At 49.8% G+C, this 25,339-nt stretch overlaps 1 protein-coding gene across 6 annotated transcripts in view; it reads left to right on the plus strand.

Annotated features, from left to right (window-relative positions):
• The window catches only part of SPTBN4 (spectrin beta, non-erythrocytic 4), a 573,187-nt gene that overhangs the window by 22,727 nt on the left and 525,121 nt on the right, over positions 1-25,339 (plus strand). For all 6 annotated transcript variants that reach the window (XR_007244211.1, XM_048492854.1, XM_048492855.1 and 3 more), the window contains 3 exons: positions 3,464-3,555; positions 4,213-4,293; positions 14,350-14,465. Coding sequence is in view for 5 of the 6 variants with exons in the window: in XM_048492854.1 (XP_048348811.1) it covers positions 3,464-3,555; positions 4,213-4,293; positions 14,350-14,465 (289 nt within the window). In the remaining variant the exon portion in view is untranslated. The remainder of the gene's footprint in view (positions 1-3,463; positions 3,556-4,212; positions 4,294-14,349; positions 14,466-25,339) is intronic.

The following is a 25,339-nucleotide window of genomic DNA, read 5'->3' on the forward strand; positions in this document are numbered from 1 at the left end:
TGTCTACGGACCAAATGCAAAGTTTTCACAAACCCAAAGTGACCTGCTGTCTTTACATCGTGGGGCCTGTAAGCGCCAGGAGGGCTGCGGGAGAGCACCTTGATCGATCCCCTTCACAAACTCGCTTGCACAGTAGGTCATCCCCTTCATCCCGCGGCACTTTGAGTGCCCCATTAGGAGCCTTCAGCGGCGGGGACAGCCGGGGGGGAATGGATCAAAGCTGCCGACTCGGTGGCGACTGCCAGCAGCTGAGGAAATACCGATTCCAACTGGAGTGGGGTCCCGATGGAAAATCCGGCAGCGAGATAAGCGCCAGCCAGACAATTATTCCCAGGAGGAAATCACAGAGGTGAAATTGAAGCGGGAGAAAGAAGCCAGCCCAACAAAGTTGCTTGGTGGACAACTTCGAGCAAAGCACCGCCCAGGGTCCGTGGGTCAGTCCACATCTCGAACAGGGCGCTCCTCAGCCAGTGACACCAGCGATCAGAGCACACTTGATTGCCCTGTCTCCTTGTCACCAACGCGTCCAATGGCTCAGCCGAAAACTTGTGGGAAGATAGGTAGCAGGGATGCAGCCTCCACATCCTCCTTTCTGCAATAGAGGCGCCCATAGCTTTGTCCGGGCGTCGGCGTGAACAACAAAGGGCTTGGGGGGGTCGCCATGGGCGTAGAAGGAGCTCGAGGTGGCGTTTGAGCACCGAGGAATGCCACCTCACATTCTGGTGACCCGCGGCAGTGGACTAAAACAACCTAAGCCCTGGCCTTCCTCTTTGTCGCGCAGCAAATGCGGTGAAGAGCAGCACCAGTGGTGAAGTCGATTATAAAATCGATAAGTTAGGCGAGAAGCAGGAATGACTGCAGCTGAAGCTGATGCGGGCTCCTGCCACTGCACCACATCATAACCTTACCCAGGTCGTCTTCAGCGGCTGGAATCCGGTAACCCAGAAAAAATCCAGCCGCTCCTTATGAAAGTCGTTTTAAGCCGTGAACAGGTCATTATCAGGGCGGCTGAAGCTAACCACACAGTAGCGGCGTGCTCCTCCTCTGACTGGGAGTAAATTAACGCTTTTATCGTCCAAATACACTACCACCCCTTGAACTTAGAAGTCCTGGAGCACCTCGTTAATCAAACACATGAAAGTTCCTGGCATCGGCTAGCCAGATAGGGCGGTGGCGAACTGGCCCAATACACCGTGTTGAAAGCCGTCCAGGTGCTCTTGGCCACGATCCGCGCGCCGGTAGTAGGCTTCCGCCAATCAACTTAGTGAAAATCTTGCCGCTAAGCAGCTAAGCAAGTCCTTGATCAGTGGGAGGGTACTTGTTACAGGGCAGCGTTCAGTCGGTAATCTGTGCACAAGCATGAGGCCATCAGCACCGAACAGGACAGATGCGGCAAAGTCGCGTCACCCGTTTTATAAAGCCCATTTCATTTTTTTGTCCAAAACTCTTGGGCGCTTGGGCTTCTGATGGGCTCATGGGGTAAAACTGACTTTTCGGTAGCTTGGCCCCAGAGTAACTTCGATCTTACAGTCAGTCTTATGGTGGGGCGGCAGCTTGTGGCACTCTGTCTTGAACACCCCTCCGAAGGCCCGGTAGGAACTAGGGGATGGCGAGATATTCAGTCGCGCTTCAGCCGGCTCGTGGGAGACCCGCCTGCATCTGCGGGGAGCCCAGACATATAATTGCGCGCAGAAGTCAACAAATCAAATAGGTTGGAGGGCCAGGAGATATCCGGTGTGGTCACCATGACAAAGGCTCCCCAGCACCAGGGAATATTTGGCCACCTTGGCGATGATGAACCCGCGGCTCCCAGTGCCCCCAGATTGGATCCAGGACGGCTCTTTTCGATCGCGTGGCGGTGCACCCCAATGTGGCCCCATCTGCTCCAAACAGAATGGGGCGAAACCAGCCGTAGCCTAACTGGTTTACAAGGGCCGGCTGCATTAGGCAGCGGGTGCAACCTGAGTCCACAAGGGTCTGCGTCTGCACGCTAGTCCCACAAGTCTGATTCGACACAGTCACTGGGAGAAGGAATGGGCCGTTGGTTTCACTCACCGTCAATTTCGCACCCTTCAAAGGGACCTGGATTCGGGCGCGCATCAGGCCAGGTCGCTGTCGTTTCCCGCCGACTCCTCGCTGGAATCAGGGCCACACGCCTCCTCAGGGGTCGAGCTCACCTCGCGCGATGCCACTTGTAGTCCCAACCCTTTCTTGAATGAGGACTTCTTACCAGGACCTGGAGTTGTCCTGGTCATCGCCGCGCCGCCGGTGGGACCCACCGGGGAGTCGGATTTCTTACTCGGACACACTGCCGCTTTGTGTCCCTCGCCACCGCAATTCAGGCACAGTCCCAGCCGCCGCCGCCGAGCATAGAGCGACTCCTTTGCCTCCTTACCACTACGAGCTGGGGAGGTACCCTCCAACGAGGGACGGGAAGATGCCAGTGGGAGTTTGTACCGTTGTTTCTGTAGCTACACTCTCCATAGGCGGATCTCCGCCTCGCCCGCCCGTGTGTACCACCCCACCAGGGATGTCAGCTCCACCATCACCATGGCCCATTGTTCCACCTCTGGGTGAAGCCCCTCTCAGAAGAAGTGAATTTTCACCTGCTCTGGCCAGTCCTGGACCACCCCAGCCAGCTGGCAGAACTCTGAGACGTACTCACTCACGGATCGGGACCCTTGCCGGATCTGCCGTAGTCCGACCCGGGCCTTCTCCTCCTCAAACGGATCCTCAAACTGCCGCCGCAGGGCCAACATGAAGTGGGGGAAGGAACGCAGTTCGGGCGTCCGGCTCCTGTAAAGTCCCACATATCAACTGGCTGCCGCTCCCTCCAGAGCCCCCACCTCATGTACCTGCTGACCTCATCCTGCGTGGTAAGCCATACTTCTCCGTAATGGCCTTGACCTGTACAAGAAGTAGGCCAGCACCATGTCCTGTCAAATGAGCCTTCACGCACTGCCTCTGGGTACTTGTGGTTGTTAGCGGCCGGGCAGGCCAGTGGCCCTGGCTGCCGGGCTGACTCGCTCGTTGCAGAGAGAGCAGCGGGCACCGGCCATTCCCTTGGGAGCTCGCGGTAGCAGCAATGGCCCAGTCCTGACAATCCCGCTCTGCTGCCTGCAGCGGGCCAAGAAGGAGTTCCATGTTGCGCCCGTAGGAAGTGTATCTCCTGCTGCATTTCATCTGGCTCTCTCCGCCAGGCAACGCACCTACAGCTCAGGGCCACGCCTGCACCGGACCTAGGCCCGGCCTCGTTTGCACCACAGGTCCCGCTCCCAAGCAAAATGTCCTGATCTATGGGTTGTGTGAGGCCAAGTGGGCCTTGCTCTGTCAGTCATCTTGGCCCCGGCCCGCCTGCGAAGGAGACCGCAGTGTATGTGTGTGTGTGTGTGTGTGTGTGTGTGTGTGTGTGTGTGTGTGTGTAAGAAGGACTGATCCAACTCTCCCTGCGGCTTCCTCCCAGATCCAGGTGATCAAGATAGAGACAGAAGACAACCGGGAGACCCGCTCAGCCAAGGATGCGCTGCTACTCTGGTGCCAAATGAAGACTGCTGGGTGAGTCTGTGTATGTGTGGGTGGGTGGGGGGAGGGGTCAGGTTTCACAATAAATTAAAATGCCTCCTGAGGCATTAAAAATTACACTGATTTTGTGTCTTCTTCAGCCAAACTTCCTTTTCTCCACTTATAAGGGGGCAGCTCTGAAGGGGACCCATTCTGACCTTCCTTTGTGATTCCTTTTGTCCACACTGTCAGGCTCTTGAACGTGGAAATAACAGAGACCATAGGAAAGTTCTAAAGCAGTTTATTTCTACAACGCGTAGAGTAACAAAGAAAGCTGAATCTAAGCTCTCCCGCTTAGATCCAGCGATTATATCCTTCAATCCCCCCCCCCATTTGATTCCCACCAAATGTGTTTCACAAAGTGTATAACATTTGCACTACAGAGCTTCAAGAAACCTGGGAACGTTCGCACCTTCCCGCAGGAGGCCTGGCGCCAGGGAATTGCCAGGGAGGGGAGAGGGAAACAGGAAAGCATTTACGGGAAACATTTGCAATTCCCACACAGCAAGACATCTAAGCACTGACAGGCATGGACCTGACACATACTTGGTAAATGGGTGGCTTGTGCAGGCGGTCATTAGTGCCCAACATACTAACCTTTGAGTGCCTGACTGTTTCATGGATTGATTTTACATCTTGTCATCCTACCAGGTACCCTGAGGTCAATATCCAGAACTTCACAACCAGCTGGAAGGATGGGTTGGCATTTAATGCTCTCATCCACAAGCACAGGTGAGTGCAGGATAGCTTCCACACTAGACTCACACTGGGGATGGTTGGTTTTTAAAGCACCTGTACTGTGGCCTCATTAGCAGAGAACGCTCCAGGCAGCTTTATATCTTCTATTCTAATAATGAAGTCAGCCAATCTTTGGATACTTAGGTCTGGTAACTGGAGTTTGAATGAGCAACACAGATCTTTCTGCAAACCTGAAGTGGGCCCCGAGTTAGCAACTGTCCCCTCCAAAAAAAATTCTTTCAAAAAGGGTTTTAAAATCTGAAAATGGTAAAATGAATGTTTGCAGCTTTAAACAATGGATTCCCTCAGTGGCTGTAGCTCAGCTACCACAGCTTTCCAAGATGTGATTGTACCAAAAACAAGAGAGATGGAGCAGAGCTATTTCCAGGGCTCATTTGGCCTTTGAGTGAGGATTCCTTGGGACTGTCACGACTAACATTGGCAGCTCCAGGTTGGGAAATCCCTGGAGTTTTTGTACAAAGTCTGAGGAGGGGAGGGGTTGGGGAGGGGAGGAGCCTCAGCAGGGTATCATGCCATAGAGTCCACTCTCCAAAGCAGCCATTTCCTTCATCTGGAGTTCAGTGGAAATTCTGGGAGGTCTCCAAGTCGCCCATGGAAGTTGGCAACCCTAGACCTGGCAGCAGACTCTGAGTGACTTGTATTGTCGAAGGCTTTCACGGCCGGATTCAACTGGTTGTGGTGGGTTTTCTGGACTGTGACTGTGGTCTGGTGGATCTTGTTCCTAACATTTTGCCTTCATCTGTGGCTGGCATCTACGAAGGGTAGTGTGGTGTAAGTGGGGTATGTGGGGTATGTGAGACTCAGATTCAAGCCCCTTTCTTCCTGTGGAAGTTCACTGGGTGATTTTTGGCCAGTCACATTCTTTCAGCCTGATCTACCTGACTGATTGTTGTGAGGATAAATAGGAGGAGTGTGGAATGATGTACGTTGCTTTGGCCTCCACTCTGGAGAACAGGGGTATAAATTAAGTTAATCGATAATAAGTAGAGCTGAAGATGGGAGGCAGATGAAGGGCAGGTTTGAGAGTGGCCAACAAGGAGGCAGGGAAATGGGAGAGGGTTTGTGGGTCGCCAGCTGGTTGGGAAGACGAAATAGTGTGGGGAGGGGGATATGAGGGGGAGTGAGATCGCCTCTTACAGGTCCTTGAGGGCTCCCGAGTGTGCACATGAGCTTGGCCCAATGCTGGCATCGAACAACTGAGCGACGGTCTTCCTGAGGAGAGAGTGTTGAGGGAGGGAAACTCACAACTGAGGTAAAGATAGGGTGGCTGTTGGGGAGAATGAGATAAGGTTGCCAACTACAGGTTAGGAAATTCCCTGGAGAGTTCAGGAGAGAAGCCTGATGAGGGTGGCGTTTGAGTAGAGTTGGACTTTGGATGTCACAGATTCTACTCTTGTATGGCATGTATGGCATGATACCCTGCTAGGGTACCCCCCCTCCCCAAACCTCACCCTCTCAAGGTTTCACCCCAAATCTCCAGGCATTGCCCAGCCTGGACCTGGGAACCCCAAGGGTCATTGACCTCTGTAGATCTGTTGTGACTCTTGGAGAACTGCTGCCATCACTGCAGTTCTGCGGGGGAGGGGGGAGGTAGCAAGCGGGTGGGAGGCTGGGAAAGTGACGGGGGGGGGGTAGGAAGAGAGAATAAGAAAGGGAGCAGCAGGAGGGAGAAAGATTGAGAGGAGGATGGGGAGAGCAATGAGAAGGGTGGGCACAGGCAATGAAGGACTAAATCTTTAATTAGCGGCCACATGTGGAGGGAAAGTGGGCAGAACTCTTGAATTCTAAAGATTATGATAGACTTTTAAATACTGCAGTAACAATTACTAGCCTACCCAAACTGAACATCATTAAATATAAAGTTTAGGGGATTGCATGTTGGCAACTTTTCTTTATACCTTTGCTCAGGCTAATGCTTTTACAGGTCCAGGTGTACCTTTTTATTTTTGTTTATATTAAATATTCTTAACACTCTTTAAGTGAAACGTCTGGTCATTCCTACTTTCCAAAGAATTGTGCTGGGGAGGGGCAGTGTGTGTGATCTGTTTTGATAGGTGTGGAGAAATGGCTCCTTCCCCCCTCCCTTTTCTTTTTCTTTCCCCCTCCCCTTCTCCAACCAGGTACCATAGATCTGGAGGACTTAGAAATCCCAGATCAATCAGGAAGTACTGCCTGACCTAGGGGGAAAAGATATCTTGACCTGGTCAAAGGAGGGTGGGATCTGGAATCTGATAAATGGAGGGGCAGAGAGAGGTGAGGCCTCTTTGCTCTGGTCTCTCTGGAGGAGAGCAGAGCTCTTGCCTGAACTGGGAAGGCGGCAGCCATTTTCTGGACCATGTGCCAGGTAATGTGAGCTCTTTGCAAATTGTGGCATTTTACGCTTTAAGGACCTGCCCTGCTTTCCACCATCCACCATCCAGGGTGTGTATTCGTGATAGGGGAAGGGGATTTGTGTTTTATCTCCTTTGTTTTGTAAACCCCTGCTTCATCTGGTGCAGTGCTAAAAGATGCTTGTAACTATTTTACTTTTAATAAATACTTTTTAAAACCTTAGATGTGGAGGACAGTTCTCTGTACCACGTCTGCCCCACTGTCTTGGACACGCTGTTTAAACAGGAGAGAGAGAGAGGAAGGCTGAGCAGCTTTTCCTCCAGGACTTCAAATCTACCCTTTGGAACCCAGGAGAGGGGAACCAAGGGGAAACTGAGGCAGGAGCCTCACGCAGTTGGAAAGGAAGCTGGGAAATCCTGATCTTCCCCAGCAGGCAGTCCTCAAATGATCAGGTGGTGGCAGCATACCCAGAGAGAAAGCTAGCCCTCCCCAGGAAAAGTTGGCAACTCCTGGGGGTGTGCAGAGTGCGAAATAGGGCCTGCCAGCCAAAAGCAAGCCCGTTTCGCCACAATTGGTATGGCATCTAGGCAAATTCTTTAAATTACAATGCAGATACAGAGTATGGGATTTACAGACCCATGTAGTGGGAAGTACCATTTCAGATTCATTAGTGGCAGCATCTAAGACCAGAGAGAAATGGGTACTTCCCAGAGGTAAGTGGGACACTGTTACTGGGCAGAGACAGTGGGGGACAGCCACAGGGCTTGCTCAGGCTCCTGGACCACAGAGGCACGGGGCTCGTGAGACTGCTTTCTTATAATGGGGAAGGAGGAGAATAAAAGGGCCCTTCGTTCTCCTTCAAGAGGATTCTGTTCCTCCAATTCATTTGTTGCTTTTTATTAACTCTTGAGGTTGCAGAATTGTGGAAGTAGTACTGAATTAGTCTATTCCCCTTCTGGGAAACAGGGGCACTTTAATGTGTAGCCAAGGCTGTTACCTTTTTCTTTTCTTTGATGACTGAGACATAGTTCCGAATCCACATATGGTAGACTCTTGACCTTGGGGACGGGCACTGCCAAGTTTTTGTAATGGACCACACATAACTTTTCTGGTTGTTGTGAGCTTTCCGGGCTGTGTGGCCGTGGTCTGGTAGACCTTGTTCCTAATGTTTCGCCTGCATCTGTGACTGGCATCTTCAGAGGTGTATCACAGAGAGAAGTGGTGTCAGGATGCCTAGTGGGAGCTTCTTTAACTTTCTGGGCTTTAGGGGGGATGGGAAGATATACACTATGGGTGCACTGTGTGATACTGGTTCTACCGCCAGGTGCTGGTCAAGGCCAGCTCCAATGGACTAATGCTCTTTTCATACTGTCTGCATATTTCCTTGTACTGTTCACATGGGGGGGGGGGGTGAAACCCTCAAAGATATTACTGCTGTATGTGCAGGAAAAGCTCAATTCTGGCTTTTCCAAGCTGTCCTCAGGATGAATAAACCTCTGTTCTCTACAGGGTGTTGTTTCAATCATTGGGGATCTGACATTAAGCCAGAATTTCATTGTGCTGAACTTCACGCTCACATCTGGTGCTGAAGTTTTGCATTTGAGATATTTAGTTGCATTTCTTCAAAGACTGTCGGGGCTCCCTTTTGATCCTCATGCCATGGAGGCCTCTGCTAGCCTGCCAGAGGAGGGGGAGTCCAGCGCTTCTGACTCTAGCAGACCCGTATTAGCAGGTCCAACCACCCTTTGGCTGGATGGATCGGGGCTTGCTGCCTGCGACCCCTATTTGGCTCGGCAGGGACCGGTCGTATTACGTCATCCCCATTGCCAGCTGAGGAGGGCCCGTCTGCTGGAGCCACCCGGTTCCTCTCAGCACCGTTGCAATAGGGAGTCACTATCCAATGGAAAGTTACATCTACCGTTCCTGTTGTATCTCTCTTGGATATAGAGGAGGGCCCTGCTTGGGCTACGGCTCCCACCGGGGGTCTTCAGTTCCTGACCCACCGCCAGCTACTGTTACGGGTGCCAATGCAGAGATGTGGCATCTCTTCCAGGCCCAGGAGTTGGCATGGGAAAACGAACGGATGGAGTACCAACATATAATGGCACAGATGGACCACAATATGGGAAATTTATGCCTGGCCATTGGGGATACACGCACTGAACTGCGCAGTGTGGGAAGAAGCCTGGCGGGCTCAGCTCCAACAGGTTCCACCTGTCAGACCTCTGGCTGATCAACAGCAGATTCCAGCAAGTGGGACTGCTGCTTATGCGTCACCTGGTGATGGCCAACCGGCGGGTGGAGTCCCTGGCCAAGCGGCACTCGGCAACGGCCAACTGGCAGCTGGTGCCCCGGGCCAACTACCGGGGGTTCCTCTGGATGACCAACCTGTGCAACCAGCACCTGTGGGGAGACAGGCACAACCTGTCCGGCCAGTCCAGCCTGCCCCGCCAGTGCATCCTGCACCACCTGTTTTTCCTTTCCAGCTGGCCCTGCCTTCCCTGCCAGAGCAGCCTTTTCTTCCCTATTTGGATATCCACTGATGCTACCATATGGATACCCCCCTCCGGTTGCACCTCGTACTAGGCTCAACATTCGGTACGACGGCTCTCAGAAGCGGCTGCCAGCCTTCTTGGTCCAAGTCAGTGCTCACATGCAACAGTATGATTGACAGTATCAGAATGATACTGAGCGGGTCTATGAAGTGGGATCTGCCTTGGAAGACTCAGCGGCAGAATGGTATGTGAGTCTCTTCCGGAGGGGGGCTGGTGAGTTACAGAACTTCCAGGAATTCATGATGGCCCTCCGGCATCATTTTGAAAGCCCCTTCATGGGGGAAGAAGCTAAGAAGGAGCTTATGATGATGCGTCAAGGCACTATGCCCTACGTGGAATTTGTGGAGAATTTCCGCACCATTGCCAGCAAAATTCCTGTTTGGGATGATCCTGTTAAAGTCTATACATTCAAACAAGCCCTTCACCCCGATTTGCTTAAATGGGCCTTATTATGAGACAGTCCAGCATGTCCGATGCTCGGATGCATGAGGTGAAAATGCATGCGGGCAAAACCTTGACCACCCAAAGGGCCGTGCCCCCGAAGAAACCGGCACCTTGCCAGAAGATTTCGGAGATGGAGAATGCCAGGTGCTGACGCCTGGGGTTATGTCTTTATTGTGGAGAGGCAGGCCATCTAGCCGCTGCTTGCCCAGGAAAGCAGCTGGTGAAGACCCCCCATCTCGGGAAGGAGCAACACATCAGCCAAGCATCCCAATCTGAAGAAAAGAGTGGCTCGACTTGCTCTGACTACAGAGCCGAATTACAATTGTTCTGATGAGGATTACAAAAGTTATGCAAAGGCCACCCAAGAATCCACCAAGGATATCTTGCAAAGGATGAGTGAACCCATCATCCTACCCTTAATCATTTCCAATGGCCCCAAAGTACCAAAATGAAAGTCCACGCCCTGGTGGATTCCGGTTGCTTTCACTGTTTAATACACCCTAGTGTGGTTGAGGGCCTGGATCCGTAGGCTATACCTTTAAAAAAGACTCTGTCCTTTAATCAAATGGACGGAAGCCCAATGCGTGGGCCCCCAGTAAATTCTTGAACTGAACAGGCTCTTGTCCAATGTGCAGAACATTGGGAACGCAGGAGTTTTGTCAAAGCTAATATTTCTGAATATCCTGTGATTCTTGGAATGTCCTGGTTAATAGACCACGACCTGAAAATTCAATGGGCAGATCATATCGTCACATTCACTAAGCCCCCTAAGCACACCCTCCTGACTCTCCAGTCATGCTCAGTTATGGGAACTGTGCTTCTACAATGCCAGATGGTATCCCAACATCATATCAAGATTTATGGCAGGTTTTTGAGGAACAAGAATGCGATTCCTTACCCCCACACAGAGACACTGATTGTAAAAGTGAATTGGTTCTGAGCTGTAAATTGCCTAAGAGTCGTTTATACCCTATGAGCCCAACAGAAGATGCTGCATTGCGAGACTTTTTTTTTAAAAAAACAACCCTGGCTCGAAACTTCATACGGAAAGCTTGCAGAAGCTTTGCAGCCCCAGTTTTGTTTGTCAAGAAAAAGGATGGGTCTTTAAGACTTTGCACTGACTACTGTGGGTTGAATGCTGTCTCTACCACTAATAAATACCCGTTATCCCTAATCAAGGACTTATTTGCAAACCTCGGAAAGGGCCGTATCTTCACCAAATTAGATTTATGTGAAGCATACTACCATGTTCATATTGCTGAAGGTTATGAGCATTTAACCACTTTTAACTCACTAAGGCCAATATGAATATTTAGTTATGCCATTCGGATTATCCGGGGCCCCTGGGTGTTCCAAAGCCTGATAAATGGGGTACTTGATGATTTACTCTTCAAGGGCATGATCTACTTGGATGATGTCTTAATTTATTCCGAAGATGAAGCGTCTCACATTTTGTTGGTACGGGAAGTGTTACAAAGGCTGTTGAAAAACTCCCTCTTTGTCAAGTTATCCAAGTGTGATTTTCACCAATCCCAATTAGATTTTCTGGGCTACTGAGTCTCAGCTTCAGAATTAGAAATGGATCCCTCCAAGGTTTCTGATGTGCTCAATTGGCCCTCTCCTTGCACACGGAAACAGCTCCAATCATTTTTGGGCTTTACACATTTTTACTGAGACTTTATACCTAACTTTGCTGATTTCGCTTTACCTATCACTGACTTACTTCATACAAAAGGTAAAGGTGTAAATGCTACACGACCTGGCGCCCCCTAACTTGGTCCTTGGCTTGCCAACAGGCTTTTAATGCCCTCAAAGCCGCTTTTACATCAGAGCTCATTCTGCGTCATCGTGACCCTTCTCTGCCTTTTGTTGTTCATGTTGATGCCTCAGATAAGGCTTTGGGGGCTGCTCTTTTACAGTGGGGACCTGATGGCCCACTGTATCCTTGTGCTCACTTGTCCAAGAAATTTACTGGGACTGAACTTAACTAGACAGTGGTGATAAAGAAACTTGGACTATAAAAACCTCTCTCTCAGTGTGGCGCCATTTCTTGGAGGGGGCGGAACACCCCTTTCAGGTCTGGACCGATCACAAAAATCTTACTTCAATCTGCATGCCTGGTCGGCTCACAGCCAAGCCAATTCGTTGGGCTGATTTTTTCAATCGCTTCCACTTTACAGGGCATTTTTTCCTGGGCAAATCCAATAAATTGGCTGACGCCATTTCCTGCCTGCCAGAGGGAGTAGACTCTTCCATGATGTTGCAAACACCTCGCATGATACTTTCGGTGGCCCATTTTGGCAAGGCAGTGACTCGATCCCAAACCCACCCAGCGCAAGCAGCTATTCCTCAGCCTCTGTTCACCCTTCTCTCCTCATTTTTGGAGGTGGGCAAAACTGCTGTACCATTGGAGGAGGGTGGGAACTCCCTTCTGCTGAGGGATGGCCTTTGGTGTAAGGGTGATTTGTTATGCATCCCGCCTTCCTTGCGTGCGGATGTCATCAAAATGGGACATGATTCTAAGGCGGCTAGCCATTTTGGATTCATAAAAACTTTGCATTTATTACGCCGGTAGTTCTGGTGGTGCACTATGTGCAAAGATATTGAAACCTATATCAAGGGCTGCTTGATTTGTGCAGTGGCAAAAACGAATCTGGGCAAACCCCCAGGCTTGCTACAGCCGCTTGAGTCCCTGGATGGACCCTGGAAAGTGATCTCAATGGATTTCATCACAGATCTACCCTTTCATACCCTCTGCATCGATTCCCACTGCCCAGAAACTGGCAAAACTGTTTATTCATCACATTTATTGGCTGTACTCTGCTCCTGATAAGATAATTTCAGACCGGGGTAGTCAATTTATTTCCAAGTTCTGGAGGGCTTTTCTGAAACTGTTGGACATAGACCAAGCTCTCTCCTCCCCTTATCATCCTCAATCGAGACCTGGGTGCATGATGGCGAGATGGTTGCCTTGTGCAGGGCCACACCCCCATGTTTTGCATACATCAACCAATCATGAACACAGGGCCGGGGGGGGGGGGAGTGCCTATAGTCATCCAGGAATCTATCCCCTTCAGGGATCTGCCTGCTCGAAGGATCACTGGTATTGACTGTGCTGGCTTAGTGTGGGAGTCTATGGAGAAGTTGGCTATCTTGCCGGTGTATCAGTCACCTAGTGCACCAGCAGACATCCTGCCACAGCTCCTGGAGGAGATGGCTGATTAGGCACTACAGTTCCCCAGATGTATTGTTTTGGGGCACTTTAATGTCCATGTGGACTTTGCCTCATGTTCAGTGGCTGCAGACCTGGTCCAAAAAATTCAGCAGTTCCTCCTTGCCATGGCTCCAGATTGTGAAAGTGTCATCCACAAATCGGAACCAAGTTGCAGGTTTCCTGGGTGCTGTTTTGAGGGCTTGTTTCTCAAAATGTTCCATGTAAAAATTGGCTATCGCCGGGCTGAGGGGGCTTCCCATGGCTATGCCACCGGTCTGCTCATAGTAATCATTGTCCACCACCAATTCGAGTGCTGAAGCTCCCGCATTGCTAGCTAAGATAAACTACATAAGTCTGTATGAAAACAAAGGCAGACCCAAAATTTGGAGGTTGCAGCCCATGCCCTTGATTCCAGCAGGTGTTGCCCCAATGCTAAACATAAAACTGTGTATGGGACGCAATGGGGGACACCAAAGATCTTGTATAGGAAATTAGATTGAATCCGTTCTATAGTTGGCTTCCAGGCATGGATCCCAATTGGGACTCGGTACAGAAGGTGCTGCACTAACTTTGCATTAAAAACTTTCAGCACCGCCGGGATGAACAGACCACCGTTGAAGTTAGAAAACTTCTGAACGGCAGCAGACAGATTTTTGCAGCTCTTCAAAGCAATATCTCAATGGGTGGACCAACTTAGCTTATAACGAAAAACTACCCCTAGATATTTAAAAAGTATTACTTGTTCAATGACGGCTCCCTGAATGGACCACCTCACAGGTCCGAAGATTGTAGAGAATACCACAACTTTAGATTTAGTAGGGTTAATGCACAACCTGTTAACTGAACAATCATTGGAAAAGCAGACTGTCTCGAGTGAGACAGCAGGACTGCATGATCAAATAAATAAATACATACATACATACATACATACATACATACATACATACATACATACATACATACATACATACATACATACATACATACATACATACATACATACATTATGTGGAAGCAGCTGTTCCTGGGCTCAGGATTTGACTGGAGTGATTTGTGGCCTTGTACTAAACCATCTGTGGTTAAGTTTGCTGCTGTGTTTCCCAGAGAGCTGCCAGGTGGTCTGAGATCTGTTGGAGGAGCTGCCTTCCGACTCCTGGACTGATCAGGCTCTGCAATGAAATTCTTGTCTCCAGCGTGCCTCTACTCTGCATACAGAACCCAAAGCAGAAGTTCAGTTGGGGCGGGGTGTGTGTGTGTGTGTAATGTATTGACCTAAAGCAACTGCAGCTGTTGAACTGTAATTGGCAGTCAGCGTCTGTACTTCATTAGTGCAGCTGCAGGTCTTATCCTATTCTATTGTTGTGGAGTACTCATGGAATAAACGGCTTGTGTTTTAATCCCTGCGACTTGGACTTCTTGAAACATATTAGGGGGCATGCTTGGGAGGCATCTCTTACACTCAGAACCCATTTTATTCTGCTGCAGGCCAGACATCATTGATTTCAAGAGTCTCACCAAATCAAACGCTGCCTACAACCTCCAACAGGCCTTCAATACTGCCGAGCAGCTGTTGGGTCTCACCAAACTGCTTGATCCAGAAGGTAAGATGCCACAGAGCCCACCCGAGGATTCCACGCTTGGTTCACGCACTCACTTGCTGTCCTGCAGAACCAGCTCCTGCCACAGGGTTCGAAGTGGTGATGAGTCCCACAGCCAGGCTAATTTGCCTCTGTTAGAGTCAGGGATAAATGAGGTCTGCAGTATGGTGGGGGAGGGGGAGCAGACCCTGCTCAGGAGGAGAACTCTTGTCCTGCTTCAGTCCTGGCATCTACAACAGAAAGGGCTATGATGTGTAGGGCTGCAAAAGATTGTGTGAAGGCCACTGTTTAGGCATTGAGAGATATCAGGTTGAATGCCCAGTATCCAGACCACATTGGGTGAAGTGGATTCTGTATATATATTGAGCTCATCTATTCATAGCAGTTGGACTTTATTATTACCAAATGCTTGGTCCCAGCGCTTTCCTGAAACCTCTGGGTGAGGTGGGGTTGCCAGAACTGGACTGGGGAATACCTGGAGATTTGGAGGGTGGAGCCGGAGGAAGGGAGGGTTTGGGGAAGGGAGGGACTTCCACGGGGTGTCACTCCACCTTCCAAAGTAGACATTTTATCCGAGGAAAATCAGCTGCATTCCCAGGAGCTCTCATAAGAACATATGAACTAGCCTGCTGAATGAGACCAGAGTCCATCTAGTCCATCACTCTGCTACTCGCAGTGGCCCACCAGGTGCCTTTGGGAGCTCACAGGCAGGATGTGAAAGCAATGGCTTTCTGCTTCTGCTGCTTCCGGGAAAGCACCTGGTCTGCTAAGGCATTTGCAATCTCAAGATCAAGGAGGATCCAAGATTGTGGGAGCCATAGATCGACTTCTCACTCCATAAATCTGTCCAAGCCCTTTTTTAAGAGCTATCCAGGTTAGTGGCCCATCCACCACCTCCTGTGGCAGCCTGTTCCAAACAACAATCACAAGTTAAGTGAAGAAGTGTTTCCTTTTATAAGTCCTAATTCTTCCCCCCAGCATTTTCAATGGATGCCCCCTGGTTCTAGTATTGTGAGAAAGAGAGAAAAATTTCTCTCTGTCAACATTTTCTACCCCATGCATAATTTTATAGACTCCAAACTAAAGAGTCCCAAACGCTGCAGCCTCTCCTCATAAGGAAGGTGCTCCAGTCCCTCAATCATCCTTGTTGGCCTTCTCTGCACTTTTTCTATCTCTTCGATATCCTTTTTGAGATGTGGCGACCAGAACTGAACCCAGTACTCCAAGTGCGGTGGCACCACTGCTTTATATAAGGGCATGACAATCCTTGCAGTTTTATTATCAATTCCTTTCCTAATGATCCCCAGCATAGAGTTTGCCTTTTTCACAGCTGCCATGCATTGAGTTGACATTCCCATGGAACTATCAACTAAAATGCCCAAATCCCCTTCCTGGTTTGTGACTGATAGCACTGGACCCCGCTTAGTAGAAGCGTGTATGTGAAGTTTGGATTTTTTGCCCCTATGTGCATCACTTTGCATTTTGCTACATTGAACTGCATTTGCCATTTCTTAGCCCACTCACCTAATTTATAAAGGTCCACTTGGAGCTCTTTGCAATCCTTTGCGGTTCTCACCACCCTACATAATTTGGTATCATCTGCAAACTTGGCCACCACGCTACCCACCCCTACTTCCAGGTAATTTATGAATAGGTTAAAGAGCACTGGTCCCAAAACAGGACCCTTGGGGGACACCACTCCCTACATCTCTCCATTGCGAGAACTTCTGCACTGGGCCTCTGACTGTGGTGGCCTCCCCATCCACGTGAGACACATGAAGAAGAGCGCAAGCATAGCCACAGGAAGTGTGACAGAGAGGCAGTAAAGGCTGTGAGGGAAAGAGCCCCTCGCTATGCTTGGATCTTAGAGAGCTGAATGCAAATCCTATTACTTGGGAGTTGTCAGATCTCTCACCCATAAAGCGCTTCAAAATCCTGCACCAGGTCTAAAGGGCTGTGGTGTGCAGCAAGGTACCAATCCGAAAGAAATGTGGCTGGCAGGAACCCCCCCCCCCCCAAAGAGGTGAGGAGAGGCTCACCTGAGAGACAAACCACGACCTTGCGGATCCCGTGGGCCTTCATGGCTTCCACCACATTCCGAGTGCCTTCAGACATCATGGTGGTGGGACCTGATGAGCAAGGGGTGGAAGGGGGACAGTCAGGAAATCTTGGGGGGAAGGAAAGTGGGGTGCTGGGGGAGGTTCTGCCTCTCGTACTCAGGTCATTGCGGGTGCCCAGAATGACAATCACAGCCTCTTGGCCCTTCACGGTCCGGTTGACGTCCTCAGGATTCAGCACGTCTCCCACAAGGACGTGGGCTGGCTGGAGCTCTGCAGGGAGGCGGGCTGGGTTCCGCACCAGCACCGTCACCTGGTAGCCTGGAAGGAGAGAGAGGCAGTTAGTGCAGCGGCTCAGATCTGGGAGACTCAGATTCGAATCCCCACTCAGCCATGGAGGGATTGCTGAGTGACTGGGCTGGTCAAACACTCTTATCCACACCTACATCTCTGGCTACATATGTGGATGGAATGGGGGGAAAGGAGGATGAAGGAAGTCACTTTGGTCCCTGTTGGAGGGAAAGAGTAACTTAGGGTAAGAACATAAGAACAAGCCAGCTGGATCAGACCAGAGTCCATCTAGTCCAGCTCTCTGCTACTCGCAGTGGCCCACCAGGTGCTTTTGGGAGCTCACATGCAGGAGGTGAAAGCAATGGCCTTCTGCTGCTCCTGCTCCTGAGCACCTGGTCTGCTCAGGCATTTGTGATCTCAGATCAAGCAGGATCAAGATTGGTAGCCAGAGATCGACTTCTCCTCCATAAATCTGTCCAAGCCCCTTTTAAAGCTATCCAGATTAGTGGCCATCACCACCTCCTGTGGCAGCATATTCCAAACACCAATCACACGTTGCGTGAAGAAGTGTTTCCTTTTATTAGTCCTAATTCTTCCCCGAAAGCATTTTTCAATGAATGCCCCTGGTTCCTAGTATTGTGAGAAAGAGAGAAACATTTCCTGTCAAACTTATTTTCTACCCCATGCATTAATTTTATACACTTCAATCATATCCCCCCTCAGAGCGTCTCCTCTCCAAACTAAAGAGTCCCAAACGCTGCAGCCTCTCCTCATAAGCGAAGGTGCTCCAGTCCCTCAATCATCGCCTTGTTGCCTTTCTCTCGCACTTTTTTTCTTAACTCTCTCTTCAATATCCTTTTGAGATGCGGCAACCAGGTGAGACGCTGGACCACAGTACTCCAAGTCGCAGTCAGCATCTCACTGTTTTATATAAGGGCATGACAATCTTTGCAGTTTTATTCTCAATTCCTTGCCTAATCATCCCCAGCATAGAGTTTGCCTTTTGCACAGCTGCCATACAGTGAGTTGACATTCCCCATGGAACTATCAACTAAGACAGCCCAAATCCCTTTCCCCTGGTCTGTGACTGATAGCACTGACCTCTTGTAGCTATTGCTTAATGTGAAGTTTGGATTTTTGCCCCTATGTGCATCACTCTTTACTTTTGCTACATTGAACTGCATTTGCCATTTCTTGAGCCCACTCTACCTAATTTATCACAAGGTCTGCTTGAAGCTCTTCAAGCAATCCTTTGTGGTTCTCACCACACTGCATAATTTGGTATCATCTGCAAAACTTGGCCACCACACACTACCCCACCCCTACTTCCAGGTCATTTATGAATAGGTTAAAAGAGCACTGGTCCCAAAACGGATCCTTGGGGGACACCACTCCCTACATCTCTCCACTTTCCATTTATACTCCACCCTTTGTTTCCCTGTTCCTCAACCAGTTTTTAATCCATAGGATCTACTTCTCCTCTTATTCCTTCATTGCTGGAGTTTTCTCAACAGTCTCTGGTGAGGAACTTTGTCAAAAGCCTTTTTGGAAATCCAAGCAGACAATGTCCACTGGTTCCCCCTTATCCACATGCCTGTTTACACCCTCCAAAAGAACTCTAGTAAGTTTGTAAGACAGGATTTGCTCTCTGCAAAAGCCATGCTGACTCTTTCTCCAGCAGGTCTTGCTTTTCTACATGTTTTATAATTTTATCTTTTAATGATAGATTCTACTAATTTACCAGGAGACAGATGTCAAACTGACTGGCCTGTAATTTCTCGGTCAACCTCCTAGATCCTTTCTTAAAAATTGGTGTGACATTGGCCATCTTCCAGTCTTCAGGGATAGAGCCCGGGACTTTCAGGGATAAGTTGCATATTAAAGTGAGAAGGTCAGCAATTCTCATGCTTGAGCTCTTTAAGAACTCTTGGATGAATGCAATCTGGGCCAGGGGTTTTGGTAGCATTTAGTTTATCAATGGCATCGCCAGAACTTCTCTCTTCCTTTGTCTACCACTGTCTTCGCTTAAGTTCCTTGGATTCGCCTCCTGCAAGAAGCATGGTTCAGGTGCAGGAATTTTCCTCTACCTCTCTCCTTGGGTGAAGACAGATGCAAAGAATTCATTCAGCTTCTCTGCAATCTCCCTGTCATCGCTAGTTAGCACACACCTCTTTGCTCCTTTGTCATCTGCTACTTTCAGGGCCTACCGCTTCCCTAGCTGGGATTTCCCTACTCTTTGGATGTGTAAAATTTGAAGAACTTGTTTGTTAAGCTGGTCTTGATGTTCGCAGCCATGCGTTCCTCATGCTAATCCTTTTTTTGCCTCCCCTTTACAGCTAACTTTGGCTTCTCTTTTGCCACCATTTTAGTGTTTCCCTCTCATATTCTCTTCTCTATCAGTCAAACTGGACTTCCATTTTCTAAAAGATATTTTCTTTTTTCCGATAATTTCCTCAACCTCTTTTGTTAACCATGGTGGCTTTCTTTTGGACTGGGTGCTGCCTTTCCTAACCTGCGGAACACATTCCAGTTGAGCTTTTAAGACTGTGTTTTTAAATAACTCCTCCAAGCATCTTGGACAGTTTTGACTCTCTTTGATTTTCCCTTTCAAAAGCTTCCTGCACACTCATCCCCTTCATCTTTGGAGAGAAATTTCCCTTTCCGAAGGCTTAAATGTAACTACATTAGTAGTTGTCACTTGTCTCGCATGCAGAGATACTGAATCTGACAGCATTGTGGTCGCTGTTCCCATCGGGCTCAACAACACTGACTTCCTGCACCAGGTCCTGGGTCCCACATAGAATTAGATCTAGGATCACCTCTCCCCTGGTTGGTTCCACAACCATCTGCTCTAAGCCACAGTCATTTAGCATATCCAGGAATGCTCTCTCCTTACTATGACCTGAACATGCATTTTTCCAGTTTATATGGGGATAGTTAAAATCTTGATGATCTCTAGGGGAAAGATGACACTGTAGAAGAATGTTTACCCCAGGATGAAATCAAGCTATTGAGAATCGGTATACTGAGGAAGATACCTTCGAAAACGCATTCAGACACGTGGTGCGATTCTATGCAAGATTCTCATTTTTCCATGTACCATCTATGAATGGACTCAAGGCACAGGAGATATCAGCTCTGTTGTGAAGTTCAATTTGGAACATACAAAACAATGGAGATATAAAATTTCTGTTGGAATTGAACAGTGTGGTCTCATATGGACTTGTGAATGACTGTTTGCTAATACAGCTAATGAATAATTGTGTAGTTCCATTCTGAAACCATACAAAATATGGACATACTAAGAAAAAAAGTTTTGGGAACTAATTAGTTTAGGGTCACATATGGACCTTGTCATTATATCTTGCACGAAATGATGAAATTGTATTTTGATATGATTTATTGACACTGGCACTTTATATATATTATGCACTTTAATTTTCTTATTATAGTATATTAGAATAAGGTTAACATTAGTGTAAGTGGATTTACATGTGTGCAATAATAATGAAAAATAACTTTGAGCAAATGTTGCTTTGAATTTTTTGTAAATGATGTCTACATACAAATCCAGGTCAGTGTGCCAATTTTGAATTTTTGAGTTGTTCGGTTCTATTGCATTGTGCTTGGCACACTGTTTTCTATTTTGTGGGATAGTTAAAATCGCCCATTACCACTACATTTTTGTTTTTGTTGGCCTCTCTAATTTCTTTTTCTATCTCAGAATCCTCTTGTGCGCTTTGGTCAGGGGGACAATAATATATTCCTAATGTTAAACTATCCCTGGTATTGATATCCACAGTGCTTCTGTAGATGAATCAGCTCCCCCTGCATAGTCTATTTTATGTGACACTATGCTCTCTTTGATGTAGAGGGCCACCCCACCCCCAATATGCCCTGTCCTATCCTTCCTGTAGAGCCTGTAACCTGGGATAACAGCATCCCACTAGTTCTCCTCATTCCACCATGTCTCTGTAATGCCCACTATATCAAAGTCCTCCTTCAAAACTCTGTACTCCAGCTCCCCCATTTTAGGTCGAAGGCTTCTACTATTAGCATAGAGACACTTGTATACTATGTCTCTATCTCTCACCTGGGATTTATGTGTTTTGCCCTCTAGCCTTTTGTAGACACTATCACTTATCACATTGCTATGCTCCTTGCTTGTATGTAGTTGATTTAGAAAAACCTCCCTCTCTGTCTGCATCCCCATGGACTCTGTATTCCGAACCGAAGTCACCTCAGCTCCTGTCGGCTTTCCCCCAGGGATCAGTTTAAAAGCTGTTCTGCCTCCTTTTTAATGTTGAGCGCCAGCAGCTTGGTTCCTCTTTGGTTAAGATGAAGCCCGTCCCTTTTGTACAGGCCTGCCTTATCCCAAAAGATTCCCCAGTTCCTGACAAATCTGAAACCCTCTGCCTTACACCACCTTCTCATCCATGCATTGAGACCCTGTATCTCGGCTTGCCTAGCTCGCCCTGCGCGTGGAACAGGTAGCATTTCGGAGAATGCCACCTTGGGGGTCCTGGATTTTAACCTTTTTCCTAGCAGCCTAAATTTAGCTTCCAGAACCTCCCAGCTACATTTCCCAATGTCATTGGTACCAATGTGGACCACAACTGCTGATTCCACCACAGCACTGTCTAACAGCCTATCTAGACGAAGCGTGACATCCGCAACCTTCGCACCAGGCAGGCAAGTCACCATGCGGTCATCATGCCTCTCACAAACCCAACTCTCTATATTCCTAATGATCGAATCACCCACTACAAGGAGCCCCCCAACTCCCCGAGGGGTATCCTCAGTGCAAGAGGATATCTGACCACCAGCTAAGGAAGGGATCCCATCTAAGGGAGCATCTTCCACCACCTCAGACTGGCACCCTCCGTCCCCCAGACTCTCATTCTCTGTGACATCTGAAGAGATGTCACCTTGGGAGTGGGACCTGGCTGTTAGGTTCCTGTTGCCCTTTCTTCTCCAGGTCTGCCACCTTGGCTTCAAGAGAACAGACACATTTCCTGAGTGCCAGGAGCTCATTGCAGCGAGGGCACACCCACGATTTCTGTCATAGTGGCAGATAGTCATACATGTGACACTCAGTGCAAAACACTGGAAAGCCCCCATCCCCCTGCTGGCTTCCTGCCTTCATATCTAATTTTGTTCAGATATTCAAATATTGATTTTAATTAGTGCCTCCCTCTTAAGGTTTCTATACCTTCTACTATCCCTTAAAATATGTTCTTATTTAGTAAAACACCTGCTGGTTCCAGAGACTAACTGAAAAGATTTAAAAATTTGAGAAGCCCCACCTCTCAGCAGCCCCACCAATCAGCAGCCTCAGCAGCCTCCACCAATCAGCAGCCCCAGGACAAGGAGAAAAAAAGAGAAAACCCCTGTTTAAAATACACTGTTTAAAAGATGTGGCTTTGAGAAAAACCCTCTGAAAAGAAAAACCAGAGCTCACTCAGCCCTTTCTGGCCCACTCCTCTTCTCCACTGCTACTCTTTTCTGCTGGTTCCAGTCACTGGCCAGAGGTTGGCAACCCTAGATGGAGGCAGCCCTTCTTGGTCCCTTTGTATTTCCTTGAAGTGTGTCTCAAAAGAATAAGACGGCAGTGCAGTGGAGTAGAATTGCTAAGCACGTGGCCAACTGAGGCTAGGAGGATTGCAGAGCTTGATGTTTCTCCTGCTGGTGTTTGGGCTTCTTGGAGGGTCAGAAGGGGGGAAGGAACTTATCTTGGCTCTGCAGAGAAGCCCAAATGGCCTCTGGCTCTTGGGCTGTGCTGCTGGTGAATCCCTTCACATCTTTCCAAACAGAGTGCCATTCTTCTAGCTCCTGCTTTCAATTCTTGCTGCCAACTGTGCTGCTCTCAGGACCATGCCTGTCAGTATCTTGATGTCTTGCTGTGTGTGATTTGCAATTGTTTTCCTCTCTCCCTTTTCCCTTCCTAGCAATCTCCTGGCTCCAGCCCATCTTCAAAGAGGTGTGAAAGGTTTCCAGGTTCTTTGTAGCTTTGTAGTAGAAACTGTAGTGGACATTTGGTGCGGGGTGAAACAGGCGGGGGGCGGGGGGGTTAAAGGATATAAGTCCTGAGCTAGAGAGCTCAGATCCTGCTTTACATTGTTACTCTTTGTATCACCTGGAATAAACTGCTTTTAGACTTTCCTACGGTCTCTGTTATTTCCACGTTCGAGAGTCTGACATTAAGCAGAATCTCCCAGTTTGCCCCGCACTCGGATCCATGGCTGGGAAGGATGGATCTACAGGTGGGCCCCTGGCTGGTGAACCTGATGAGTGAACGGGGCAAGTTCCAGGCAAGGACGAGGTGCCCCGTGACCTGGACTTAGGAGACGAGGAGAAGGATGCTCTCATCCCCGACCGACACGATCCTCACGTGGGTGTTGCGCGAAGCACCAACCATGAGGAGAGCATGGGATCGCCCTACTCTGGGGTCCCCTCTTGGCAGCCGTTCTGGGGGGCCAAGGCGGCTGGGTGGCGTGAGTCCACTTGGCTCACGCAACCCATGGACCAGGACATTTACTTGGAGTGGGCCCTGGCAGTGCAAAGCGAGTGGTCACGGGTCCAGGTCCAGGCAGGGGCGTGGGCCCCTGAGTGAGGCGCGGTGGCCTGGCAGCAAGAGATACACTTTCTACAGTGCAACATGGAATTCCTCTTGGCCTGCGCCGAGGTGGCAGAGCAGGATCACCAGGATCTGCCGCAGCTGCCGCCGCCTCCGGAGGGGAGGCAGCCGGTGCCTGCACCCCCCAATGACGTGCCGCTGGGGCCGCCTGGGCCACAGCCCCCGCAGCCGCCGCATCGGCACTTGAAGGCCCATTTCGATGGGACGACGGAGATGCTACCTTTCTTCCTCGTGCAGGTCGAAGCACATGTGGAGAAGTATGGTGGTGACTACGAGGACCAGGTCGAGCAAGTACATGAGGTGGGGGCCCTCCTGGAGGGGGCAGCGGCCGGCTGGTACGTGGGACTTTACAAAGGCTGGGTGCCAGAGCTGCGTTCCTTCCCCTGCTTCATGTTGGCACTGCAGCGGCAGTTTGAGGATCTGTTCGAGGAGGAGAAGGCCCGTGCCAGGTTGCGGCAGATCAGGCAGGGGTTCCGATCCGTGAGAGAGTACGTCTCGGAGTTCCGCCAGTTAGCCGGGGTGGTCCAGGATTGGCCAGAGCACGTGAAGATTCACTTCTTCCGAGAGGGGCTTCACCCAGAAGTGGCACAGTGGGTCATGATGACTGTGGAGCCGACCTCCCTAGCGGGGTGGTACACGTGGGTGAGGCAGAGGTCCGTCTGCGCAACTACTGAAACAGTGGGGCAACCCCCCGCCAGCTTCCCCCGTCGGGGGGCACTTCTTCAGCTTGCGGTGACAAGGAGGCAAGGGAATCTCTTTATGCCCGGTGGCAATGGGTGGGACTTTGCCTGAGTTGCGGCAGAGAGGGGCACAAAGCGGCCGTGTGCCCTGGCAAGAAACCAGACCCTCCGGTAGTCCCCACCAGTGGCGCAGCGAAGGCCAGGATGGCTAAGGGCCCAGAGAAGAAGTCCCCGTTCAAGAAGGGTTCGGATCTACAAGTGGAGCCGTGCGAGGTGAGTTCGGCCTCCGAGGAGGCGGGTGGCCCCGAGTCCAGTGAAGTGTTGGTGTGAAACGACAGCAACCTGGTCTGAAGTGCGCCCGATGCCAGATCCCTTCTAAGGGCACGGAAATGAGAGTGAGTGGAACCAACGTCCCATTCCTTCTTCCGATGACTGTCAAATCAGACTTGTGGGACTAGTGTGCAGACGCAGGCTTTTGTTGACTCGGGGTGCACCCGCTGCCTAATGCAGCCATCCCTAGTGGACCAGTTGGGGCTGCAGTGGGTCCGCCTACGCTGCCCATCCTGTTCAAGCAGATGGACGGGGGTACATTGGGGGGCGCACCAGCCATGCATTGGACAGAACCTGTCCTCCTCCAATGCGGGGGACACTGGGAGGAGCGGCGGTTCATCATTGCTGAGGTGGCTAAATATTCCCTGGTGCTGGGAGTGCCTTGGCTACGGTACCACGACCCTGATATCTCCTGGTCCTCCAACTCTTTCCAATTTGTTGACCCTCCCTTGCGGCGACTATATGTCCGATCTTCTGCCGCTGCAGGCAGGGGACTCCCACGCGGTGGCTGGGAGCGCGCTGGACGCCTTGGCCATCTCTCAACCCTACCGGGACCTCCGTAGGGTGTTCAAGGAAACAGAGTGCGACAAACTGCCACTCCACCGTAAGACTGACTGTAAGAGCGAACTACTGCCTGGTTCTAAGCTCCCAAAAAGCCGTCTCTACCCCATGAGTCCGCTGGAAGCCCAGTCGCTTCAGGAGTTTTTGGACAAGAACTTGAAACGGGGTTTCATAAAAAGGGTAACCAGTGTTTTTGCTGCTCCTGTACTGTTTGTGCGGAAAAAGGACGGCTCCCTTTGACTGTGTACTGACTATCGGGGACTGAACGCAGTCTCTGCGTGTAACAAATATCCATTGCCCCTGATCAAGGACTTACTGAGT

Source organism: Sphaerodactylus townsendi, linkage group LG04 (genome assembly GCF_021028975.2).
Source record: "Sphaerodactylus townsendi isolate TG3544 linkage group LG04, MPM_Stown_v2.3, whole genome shotgun sequence".
Taxonomy (NCBI): Eukaryota; Metazoa; Chordata; class Lepidosauria; order Squamata; family Sphaerodactylidae; genus Sphaerodactylus; species Sphaerodactylus townsendi.